Raw genomic sequence first — 12,159 nt, forward strand, 5'->3', positions numbered from 1 at the left:
TCCGGTTTTTGAGACGTAACTCACGACAGACCACGCTGTATCTTCACTGTTTGAGACCTGTAAAATCTTTTTTGACAATTGTAGCATATATTCATCGACGAATTTTGCGATATTTTGCTGGTTAAAGCTTGATCTGGTGCAAAGTTTGAGCAGCACATGTGTTCTCATGATCGGCGCCATTATGAAATTTTCGATTCTTCTGCAACGCACGATCGACAATCGATTAATTCTCTCATTTAGGATTGTCGCTTATGGAAACTTGAAAATTTCAAACTTTCATGTATGCATAGTTATTTATCTATGTAGTCCACATGCAATAATCAAGTTTTAGTTCTTTTCTTTGGAAATAAAAGACATTACGAACTATGGTTTCCATGAAACTCACGACAGTATTATCTCTATACACATAAACCCAGTGAGCACAGATCGAAAACTTTTTGCTCACTTAAATCTTTCTATCATGTATTAAAACCCAAAAGGGTGCCCAAAACGCTAGTTGCTACATTTGACCTACAAAAAAAACTTTTGCGCCTGGACATTGCGTGGGTTACGGTTTCCACTTTCTACTTCGATCTAGTTAACTTATGGAAACTTGTAATTTCAAACTTTCATGTTTGCATATTTATTTATCAATGTTGTCCACATGCAAATTGCAATAATCAAGTTTTAGTTCTTTTCTTTGGAAATAAAAGACATTACAAACTATGGTTTCCATGTAACTCACGACAGTATTATCTCTATACACATAAACCCAGTGAGCACAGATCGAAAACTTTTTGCTCACTTAAATCTTTCTATCATGTATTAAAACCCAAAAGGGTGCCCAAAAGGCTAGTTGCTACATTTGACCTACAAGAAAAACTTTTGCACCTGGAAATTGCGTGGGTTACGGTTTCCACTTTCTACTTCGATCTAGTTAACTTATGGAAACTTGTAATTTCAAACTTTCATGTTTGCATATTTATTTATCAATGTTGTCCACATGCCACATGCAATAACTGAGCTAAAGTTCTTTCCTGTGGGATATTGAAGCCTAAAGTGGAAACCATGTAACCCACGACATAGAGCGTACTGCATGTGTCTAATTGTCATTTCTAAAGAAACCCCGATATGAAAGGTCCTCTCTTTGACAGAAAAAGATACAGGCATGTCTTTTGCACTTAAAAAAGAGTATTTCACTCAATTCAGTCCTACTTTTTTTCCTGGTGTCCATGTCCCATAGTTGTGACCCAGTATCTAGGATGTGCACATATATGCGACCGCCCCGTTAGATTCCCTGTGGGTACAGTAGCTATGTTTCTGTGATCATCATAATCATGGTTCTTTGTAAGGCTGTTCATCTTGGTAGGCCGGTGCATCATTTCTCGTATGGTTGATCATAAGGTTGTCTTTCATATTTTCTTGACGTCGGCGAGTCATACATTGATTGGATTTTCATAATTATGATTCATTGTAAGTTTTTCTGTCATTACCTTTTTTACTCTGTGGGCCCGGCATTTTTGTTTTTAAAATACGGTTGATTGAAAGGCTGCCTGTTATAACCTTCTACTCTGACTGTGGACCAGGCATATTATTTTCATAATGCGGTTGATTGTTAGGCTATCTGTCACCCCCTCCCCCCCTTTTTTTACTCTGTGGGCCCGGCATTTTTGTTTTTAAAATACGATTGATTGAAAGGCTGCCTGTTATAACCTTCTACTCAGTGGACCAGGCATATTATTTTCATAATGCGGTTTATTGTAAGGCTATCTGTCACCCCCTCCCCCCCCCCCCTTTTTTTACTCTGTGGGCCCGGAATTTTGTTTTTAAAATACGGTTGATTGAAAGGCTGCCTGTTATAACCTTCTACTCTGTGGACCAGGCATATTATTTTCATAATGCGGTTGATTGTAAGGCTATCTGTCACCCCCTCCCCCCCTTTTTTTTTACTCTGTGGGCCCGGCATTTTTGTTTTTAAAATACGGTTGATTGTAAGGCTGCCTGTTATAACCTTCTACTCTGTGGACCAGGCATATTATTTTCATAATGCGGTTGATTGTAAGGCTATCTGTCACCCCCTCCCCCCCTTTTTTTACTCTGTGGGCCCGGAATTTTGTTTTTAAAATACGGTTGATTGAAAGGCTGCCTGTTATAACCTTCTACTCTGTGGACCAGGCATATTAGTATCATTATGCGGTTGATTGTAAGGCTGTCTGTCATAACCTCCTCCATCTTGGTAGTCCAACTCATCATTCTCGTATGGTTCATAACCTCTCGCAGGCTGGTTGTCATACATTCCATTCTCCCGTGGTTGAGTGTACGATCGTGTATCGTCTTGATTCCAAGGTGTCTGGTCGTTAGCGCGATAATTCTCTGGTGATCCTCTGTAACCGTATACTTGGTCCATAAGTTCTAGGTATTCAGAGGACTCCGGGGAACTACTGCGCGCCAGTCTGCTCCGCCTTCCAGCCTCTTGGTGGTCCATGAACTCACTACCCCAGTAGCCTCTGTACTGGTCGGCCGGGTCGGGACTCGTGAAGTGGTCCCACGGCCTTCTCCAGCCCAGCTTGCCCTGCCTCCTGTCCATGTCGTAGTCATAGAGAGAAATGTCATCACCACAGCTGTAGTCCTCTGACGGTGGCTTCACAGGCTCCTCTTTCTCCCAAAAGAAATCAGAGGAATGCAAGGGATCAGGCGAAATGGGCAGCTTCATGATCTGACGATGCAGCCAAGCACAGAGGAAAACGACAGGAACCAGGAAGAGGTTGAGCCAGCCCAGAGCCAGCCAGAAACCGTTGACCGTGTTGGTGACGTTGGAGCAGAGACCCACCAGCAGCACCTTCTTCACGAGGTCGTAGAGAGGCTCGCATCCCCCCACGCGCTCCTCTATCCGCCACTTGACGTTCTTGAGGCCCGTGTCCAGGTTTTCCAGCAGCCTGCCCTTCGCAGTGTCCTTCCCATTGTCAACGGCGGTCTCATTGACGAGGGGGATCATGTTCTCAGCCTGGCGAGTAGCGTTGATAGCCTCGGATATCGCCTTGCTCAGACTCTGGTCGTTGGGGGTGAGCAGCTTCTTCACCTCCTGCAAGCTCTCGTTCAAGGTCGTTTTGTGGATTTGTAGCGCGTGGAGGAGAGTATACAGATCTTCAGGCAGTTCGGAGCGAAGGTGTGTCATATTCCTGGCAACATCCATCTTCACAAGGTCGTTCAGGTCATCCAACGGCACCGAGTCAGCAGCGTCACTCAGGTCTTGAAGATACTCCAGGATATCTGGCGTCAGCGCTTCCGAGGTGACGATTTCAGGCTGCAACACTTCCAGCATGCCGCTGATGTTGATGTCGTCCCTGAAGGAGAAGAACTGGTCGATGCTGACGTATGGGTGAAGGTAGAGCTGCATGGCGGTGTACAGTGTGTCGTTCCTCCTGCAGCCCTTCAGCACGCTCCCCAGCGTCATGTTGCTGTCAGACATGTTCAGCATGTTCGCCAACCACGTCGTGTTGCCATGCTCGCCCATGATGTCGTAGTCCTCCACCAGTACATCCAGCACGCGGAACTCGGGGTCACAGACAGGCATGCAGACCAAGCCTTCCGTCAGAGCTCCCACAGCGAAGTACACGACTGCCAGTGTCATCCAGAGCACGCTCATCATGAGGGGGACGGAATCGGTCTGCAGACAGTCGGCCACGACCTCGATCTGATGAGGCATAGGACTCTGGGAGTCCTTGATGAACCGTGTGAAAACCATGGGGGTCATCACTGCTCCTGCGAAAAGGATCACCATGGGAATGGCTTCCACGACCAGTGCAATGACCATGAACATCTGCCTATAGTTGTCGTAAAACATGAATTTTTCTTTCGCTTTCTTCACCATCTCTTTGTTTCCTTCCAGCTGCATTACGGATACCAACTTATTTTTGAAACCTTCGAGGATGGACCGAAATAATGGAGATCCTAAGATTCCCTTTGAAATGGCCTTGCTTACATCAACCGCACCTGTGTCCGACGCGAAAACGACTCTGCTGACATTCGCTGCAGACACGACAACGGCTGAGGTAAACTTGTCCTTATTCTCTCCTATCTTTTCTAGATCAACCAGCGATAAGCTAACGTTGATGGTGGAAACATTCAAGGTAGGATACACCACGCTGCTATTTGAAATGTTACTGGCCCCGATCATCTTTGCTGACAGCTCTGACACTCGCTGGTTATACACGTCCAGGTCTCGGTCCAGCCTGCACAACGCTGTGTAAGTTTGCTCCCTGGTCACTTCAAAGGCTTTCAGCGCCTCCAAGCTCTTATTGATTCCAGTCAGGTTTTCCAGCTCCTCTTGAACGCTGTAGTCGACGGTTTCATTTATCTTTGCCAGGTCGACTTGGAAGCGCTGCGTGGAGAGGAGCATTTCGTTGAAGGCAGTCGTCATCTGCCAAATGATGCTGTCAAGGACATGAACGACTCGAGACAAAGCTGCATGGGCGACGCCGAAGAGCTGTTTGAAGGCTTCCGTTTGCTGGCTGTTGGACATGGCAGCAGTGATGAGACCGACCAACGCTAGCACGAGGAGGATGACACAGGCGATGCTGACGATCCGCACGCGTCGCATGCCTTTCTTAGCCTGTGTGAGGGCCACAGCGTGTGAACTTCTGACGGGTGTTTTATTTTCTTTACAAAATGTGCAGTTGGCAACCATTAAAGCCAGCACCACTGTCACGCCCAACACCACCTCCGCGATGTAGGCGTGGAAGTACATGGGTTTCATCAGCGCACTCAACGAGATCGATCCAGACTTCACGTCCTCTAGTAACTGGAAAGGGTATTCAGTAACGAAGCCTTCCCCGGCGATGGCTTTGGCGAGACGGTAAAAGGGAAGCATGCCTTCGTCAATGGTGTAGGACTTGTTGGTTAGATCATCCTTGTCTTTGTGGTCGTTATCACGGTCGCCAGACATTTTACTAAAGCTCGTGTTCATGTGGCTGTCGTTCGTGTGCTGCTTGTCCAAATCGTTGTTCATAAATACTCTTGGATTCTTGAAAGCAGTCGTATTTCCGTTACTTCCAGTCTGGTGACCTTGACCCGGTACGTTATGATGAACACTGGGCGACGGGTGTGTGCTTCCCATCCGACCTGTACCTCCGTGTGTGCTTGTGGCGGGAACATGAAAGGTTTTCGATGTACTGTGAGGAGTTTTGAGGCTCTGATGAAGAGTTCTTTGAAGAGATGTAGTGTTCAGCTGCTTTTTACTTTGAAGAGATCTAGTGTTCATTAGCTTTGTACGTGTGGTTACGACCGTTACTTCCGTAGATTTGATCCCAAAAACTCTAGAAGAAGATCTGTTGAAAGGACTTGCGATCTGAAGACGTCTACTTTGAAGCAGTGTTCTTTTTATCGGCTTTTTGCTTAAGGCTGTGATGATAGTCGCTCCCGTAGAAATGTTCCCAGAAATTCCATACGAAGAACTGTTGAAAGCACTTGCGTTGAAAGCACTTCCATGAGATGAAATGTCGACAGTTGTATTCCCCAGTATTGTTGCATTCATTGAGGAATTCATAGCACGTACATGAGATGAATCGTTGAGAGTGGTGCCTTTCTCTGGAAGTCTTCCAGGAAGAGGCGTTGTTGTAATGAACAGGTCTGCACTGGATGATTTGTCCGTTACCGCGGTAGTTGAGATCACAGAAGAGCTGTCAACAGCACTGGCGCTCCGGTGAACTGCGGTTGACAGTGATGTTGTATTCAGCAGATTCGAACTTGCGGGTGTCCCGGTCCCTCCGGCAGAAGATTTTACAGTAGTTCTGTGAGATGAAGCGTGACTAACCTGGCCGTTGTGGGCAGGAGGGAATGATGTTGTATTCGTTGGGCTTTGTTTCGTCAGAACAGCAGCTACAGACAAAGAAGTGGAAGTAAGAAGCGTGTTTTGTAACGCTCTCACTGTACCACCAGTTGCCTGTCTGTGAGAATTGTTCTGAGCAGATATTTGACCAAGGAAAAGAAACATCTCCAACACAATTCGCCAAAACGTGCCAATTTCAAACCAGCGTCGATTCGACATCAGGGATGACACTATCACACTACGCTGTTGTTTGTCGGGTTGTCTGTTTCCTCGTAGTGTGATACTTGTCATAAGATGGTGGTATTGCTCTGCTCAATATTGGGCTCACAATGTCGACATGCTTCCCTCAAAAGAGGGTTAATATTCTGGAACCGCAGGAACCAAGAGTTTCCAGTCATTGCTACGAAACTGACGTAATATAAAAAAATTGCGTCATGGTAATGTCATACTTTTAGCCCACTGAAAGGTCATTCTTGTATCATTTTAAATGCATACTCTTCAAAAGAAGTTACGGTGGGGTATTTTGAAGGAGAGGGAGAACATTGTGTGTGTGTGTGTGTGTGTGTGTGTGTGTGTGTGTGTGTGTATATATGTGTGTGTGTGTGTGTGTGTGTGTGTGCGGTGTGCGTGCGGTGTTTGTGTGTGCGGTGTGGCGAGAGAGTGTGTGTATGACAGGCACTCGTCACGACGAGCGCGTCGGGATCAAAGTGGGCGGGGCCTGTGCGCTCTCAAGACTACTATTGTAAACCACAGTTGAAGACGACCGTCCATCACAGGTGACATCCAAGACATAGGCCCCGCCCACTTAGTGACGAGTGATTGTGGTGTGAATGTTGTGCCTTTGTGAGTGCGTGCATGAATGTTTTGTATGTGTATGAGTGGTGTGTGTGCCGCGCGCGTGTGTGTGTGTGTGTGCCGCGCGTGTGTGTGTGTGTGTGCTGCGTGTGTGTGTGTGCCGCGTGTGTGTGTGTGTGTGTGTTGTGTGTGTGTGTGTGTGTGTGTGTTTGTGTGTGTGCCGCGTGTGTGTGTGTGTGTGACTTGGGGGTGTGTGCGGGATGTTTCTCACTTTGCCACTATTTCTTCCTCTTTTTATATTTAGTCAAGTTTTGACTAAATATTTTAACATCGAGGGGGAATCGAAACGAGGGTCGTGGTGTATGTGCGTGTGTGTGTGTGTGTGTGTGTGTCTGTGTGTCTGTGTGTGTGTGTGTGTGTGTGTGTGTAGAGCGATTCAGACTAAACTACTGGACCGATCTTTATGAAATTTGACATGAGAGTTCCTGGGTATGAAATCCCCGAACGTTTTTTTCATTTTTTTGATAAATGTCTTTGATGACGTCATATCCGGCTTTTCGTGAAAGTTGAGGCGGCACTGTCACGCCCTCATTTTTCAACCAAATTGGTTGAAATTTTGGTCAAGTAATCTTCGACGAAGCCCGGACTTCGGTATTGCATTTCAGCTTGGTGGCTTAAAAATTAATTAATGACTTTGGTCATTAAAAATCTGAAAATTGTAAAAAAAAATTAAAAATTTATAAAACGATCCAAATTTACGTTTATCTTATTCTCCATCATTTGCTGATTCCAAAAACATATAAATATGTTATATTCGGATTAAAAACAAGCTCTGAAAATTAAATATATAAAAATTATTATCAAAATTAAATTTTTGAAATCAATTTAAAAACACTTTCATCTTATTCCTTGTCGGTTCCTGATTCCAAAAACATATAGATATGATATGTTTGGATTAAAAACACGCTCAGAAAGTTAAAACAAGAGAGGTACAGAAAAGCGTGCTATCCTTCTTAGCGCAACTACTACCCCGCTCTTCTTGTCAATTTCACTGCCTTTGCCATGAGTGGTGGACTGACGATGCTACGAGTATACGGTCTTGCTGAAAAATGGCATTGCGTTCAGTTTCATTCTGTGAGTTCGACAGCTACTTGACTAAATATTGTATTTTCGCCTTACGCGACTTGTTACTTTTGAGTCAAAAGTGCTTTATTTCTCTCTCTCTCTCTTTTTTTTTGCCTTTCTGTGTGTGTGTGTGTGTGTGTGTGTGTGTGTGTGTGTGTGTGTGTGTGTGTGTATACATGTGTGTGTGTGTGTGTGTGTGTGATGTTTCTGACTTTGCCACTATTTCTTCCTCTTTGTACTTTTGTGTCAAAAGTGCTTTATCTCTCTGCTGCCTCTTTGAAAGTGTGTGTGCACGCGTGTGCGTGTGCGTGTGAGAGAGAGACTGAGAGAGAGAGAGAGAGAGAGAGAGAGAGAGAGAGAGAGAGAGAGAGAGAGAGAGAGAGAGAGAGAGAGAGAGAGAGAGAGCTGTGAACTTTATTTATTTATCGAGGGCAGGGTAACAGAATAAGCAATGTATACATGCTTTTTTTTCATCCGGCCCTCGCCCATTGAGGGTAACACGATTAATAACAAGAAGAGCGGTCAAGCCCTATCCAAGAGCTGGAAAACATCATGGGCCTTGAGCCCGGCCATGGAAGACAGAAGGGACACCAAACTTCTCACCCAGGCAGCTAAATTCAAACGACTGCCAACTCACCCCGTGAAAGACAGACTGTGCCAACCAACAAAAGGAAGACTGAAGAGAGGAAGCTTCATCCACCAGACGATGGTGTTGGAAAGGAGACACCAAGATATCCTGGACCAGCAACCCAAAGATATCCCCCAATACCTTGAAAACCCAAGCTGGAGTGATGAAGGAAGACCCCAGATACGCTGCAGTATTCCTGGCGTTGGCAAGACAGACTCCCACAGCTGTGCTGAACTGAAGTCTCTCACCTTTGAACACATCCACAACTCCTACCCCCAACGCCAATGGACTCATGTATACACTGACGGATCTGCCGACCAGGCTGTCAGAAATGGTGGTGCCGGAATCTACATAAAGTACCCAGGAGGTCGAGAAGAAGAACACATCTCCCTCGCTACCGGCCTCTACTCCACCAACTTCAAGGCTGAAGCAGTAGCGCTCCAGACAGGTGCAGCCCACATTGAGCACAGTCCACTCTCCTCCAACAACGTTGTGTTCTTCAGCGACGCAAAGTCAGTCCTGCAGGCCGTAGACACTGCCAGAGACAAAGAACTGAATGACCTGTCATCCGCCTTGACCTCCCTGTGCAGAGCCCACACAGTCGTGCTGCAATGGGTCCCCTCTCACTGCAACATACTAGGCAACGAAGCCGCAGATACTCTGACAAAGGAGGGCACTACGAAGGACCAGAATGACAGATCAACCACCTTCAAAGAAGCCAAGACCATCACCAAGACCAAGCAACACAAAAAGTGGTTGCAGCAGCACCCACACTACAACAAAAACGACGCCTTTCACCTGCTCACAAGGTCTGAGCAGGTCCTCATATTCAGGCTGCGGACAGGCCACAACCGAATGAACCACCACCTTTTCACCAAGTTCAGAATTGGCCAGTCAGACCAGTGCCCTTGTCAAACAGGCAGCATGACAACGGAACACCTGCTGCAGACTTGCCCACTACACGATGGCCTCAGGAGCCAGATCTGGGCGGAGGCGACCACGGTGCAAGGGAAGCTCTATGGCAGTCTGGACGACCTACAGCGCACGGCAACATTTGCGCGGGGAACCGGCGTTTCCATCTGAGTGATCGACAAGAAGAAGAAGATAACAAGAAGAAATAGAAGTTAAATTAATTACAATACAATTTATATAAATAATATGTCAAAAAATTAAAAAGACATTTCAAAATGCATTATGAATATCAAACAATGATGTAATATTATCACAGAATTATTTAATTGTTTTCAAGAGAAACAGCATGTAGAGTTCCTTGAAGGAAGTTTCACTGAATTGCATTTTAATTAAATCAGGAATGGAGTTCCACAATAAGACGCCAGAATAAGAAAGACTTGATTTGTAAAGGTCAATTCTAGGGGTTGGAGTAATTAATTTGTTTAGTTTTCTTGAATTATTCAGTTTGAAATTTGAGGCAATGAATGTAGGTGCATTCCCTGACATAATTCTATGCATCATTGCACCTTTGTTATAGGTAAATCTTTATTTTTTTATAATCAGACGTAGAGAGAGATGCATTTTTTTTAAAGAATTATTTTAACAGCTCGTCTATGTAAAGAGCACAAGTGTTTCAAAGTGTTTGCACTTGCAGAGTCCCACACTGTGGACGCATAATCAATAGTTGATTGAATATATGCCTGAAACAACAGTTTCCGTGTGCGTAGGTCTAGAAAGTGTTTTAACTTTAATTTTTGATAACTGATGTATTTTTTTAGACGTATTTTTACAAAGTGTATCTAAATGTTTTGACCAAGACAGATTATTATCAATGGTTATTCCTGAGACTTTATGGTTAAAAAACTTCAGTTACATCTTGATTTTGAATTTGTAGTTTAGGAAATTTTGATGATAGATTTTGTCGTTTTTGTCTAGTGGTTAGAAGCATGCATTTAGTTTTATTTGGGTTCAGTGACATATGGTTTAGTTCTGACCATTCCAGCAATCGATCAATGTTTTCTTGGAGGACTCTTGCTAGCTCACTTAGATCTTTGTGACTAGAATGAATTGTAGTTTCATCAGCAAATAAAGTTGGCCAAAAAAGTATTGCAACAATTTTCGCACGCTAAGAAAAGCATTAAAACGCAATTTATTTTAGTTGAACTTTATATGCCCGAAAAGGTAATTATGTCAGCTGTACATATCATTTGTCCGATTGATGGTACTTTGTAATGGCATCCCGTGACAGCCTGTCAAAAACCGTAGCCCCGTATTTTAAAATCTGCAAAAAATCAGAGTATGCACAAACCAAACACTTCAAACAACCATTGGAAAGGCCGTTAAAATACCTGTTCAGAACATTTTGTTTTATGCACCTGACTTCTTTAGTCTTTATGTAGCCTTTTGTCAAAGGCGGTAGGTGTCAACCGTTTCAGAGGCCAAAAAAGGCACGTTTTGCGGCCATTTTTGAGGGGGTCCTCCACCCAAAAAGCCATATCTGCTGAAGTTCTCAATGATTTGCTTTGGAAATTTCAGAAGTTATTACCAATAGGCTGACCAAAATTTATGTTGCTTTTCGCGAATGTTTATACTTATGTGTCGTATTACGTAACTTTTCCGAAAGAACTAAACAAATATTCATATTAATTCAGGGTTTTAGGTTAAAAAAATCGTGACTTTGCATGCTAAGCAAAAACTGGATGAGGCAATAGGTGCCAAAGTTTGAGGCAGATCCGAGTGCTGGTTTACATTTGCTGAAGATGGGAACACTCATGTAAAAAATATCGATCACCGTCAGCGGTACTGAGTACACTACCCGTGGAGACCAACAGTACAGGGCCTGTGCTTACTAGCCTGTCTCGGATCGCTGTGCTCGCTGTGTTGCGCTTTTGTGACCCGCAGCGAAGGAAGCACAGGCCAAGGACAGTTTATCTCCACAGCTACTGTACGCATTACCAAGGACGGTGATCGATACATTTTTTTTCTTGCGCGTTCCCATCTCCAGCAAATGTAAACCAGCACTAGGATCTGCCTCAAACTTTTGTACCTATTGATCAAACCATTTTTTGCTTAGCATGCAAAGTCACGATTTTTTAACCTAAAACCCTGAATTAATATGAATATTTGTTTAGTTCTTTGGGAAAATGTACGTAATACGACACGCTTATTTTACACATTCGCAAAAAGCAAGACAGATTTAGGTCAGCCTATTGGTAATAACTTCTAAAATTTCCAAAACAAATCATTGAGAGCAGATATGGCTCTTTGGGTGGAGGACCCCCATCAAAAATGGCCGCAAAACGTGCCTTATTTGGCCTCTAAAACGGTTGACACCTACCGCCTTTGACAAAAGGCTACATAAAGACTAAAGAAGTCAGGTGCATACAACAAAATGTTCTGAACTGGAAATTGAATGGCCTTACCAATGGATGTTAGAAGTGTTTGGTTTGTGCATATTCTAATTTTTTGCAGATTTTAAAATACGGGGCTACGGTTTTTGTCAGGTCGATTATAGGGGTAACCTTGTTTGACAGGCTGTCACGGGATGCCTATATAAAGTACATGTACCATCTATCGGACAAATGATATGTACAGCTGACATAATTACCTTTTCGAACATATAAAGGTCAACTAAAATGAATTGCGTTTTAATGCTTTTCTTAGCGTGTGAAAACTGTTGCAATAATTTTTTGGCCAAGTTTAGTTCACACATACATTTAACAAATAATGGTAGAAAATAGTAAAGGACCAAGAATAGAACCGTGTAGAACTTCAAACCTTACTGTTTGTTTACAAGAGTATGATTGATTCAGATAATTACTTTGCCGTCTGTTTGACAGGAAAGATTTTAAAA

At 44.0% G+C, this 12,159-nt stretch overlaps 1 protein-coding gene across 1 annotated transcript; it reads right to left on the minus strand.

Moving 5' to 3' along the window:
• Nucleotides 1-2,096: 2,096 nt before the first annotated feature.
• Nucleotides 2,097-4,924, minus strand: LOC138980663 (prominin-1-like). The gene has a single exon (XM_070353571.1). The coding sequence runs from the start codon at nt 4,922-4,924 to the stop codon at nt 2,129-2,131; it is 2,796 nt and encodes a 931-aa protein (XP_070209672.1). The 3' UTR covers nt 2,097-2,128.
• Between the last annotated feature and the right edge of the window lie 7,235 nt (nt 4,925-12,159).

The sequence above is a fragment of the Littorina saxatilis genome, linkage group LG11, assembly GCF_037325665.1.
Source record: "Littorina saxatilis isolate snail1 linkage group LG11, US_GU_Lsax_2.0, whole genome shotgun sequence".
Classification (NCBI taxonomy): Eukaryota; Metazoa; Mollusca; class Gastropoda; order Littorinimorpha; family Littorinidae; genus Littorina; species Littorina saxatilis.

Bases quoted from the DNA above. Each gene is read 5' to 3' on its own strand.
- LOC138980663 (XM_070353571.1), bottom strand. From the start codon at position 4,924: ATGTCTGGCGACCGTGATAACGACCACAAAGACAAGGATGATCTAACC.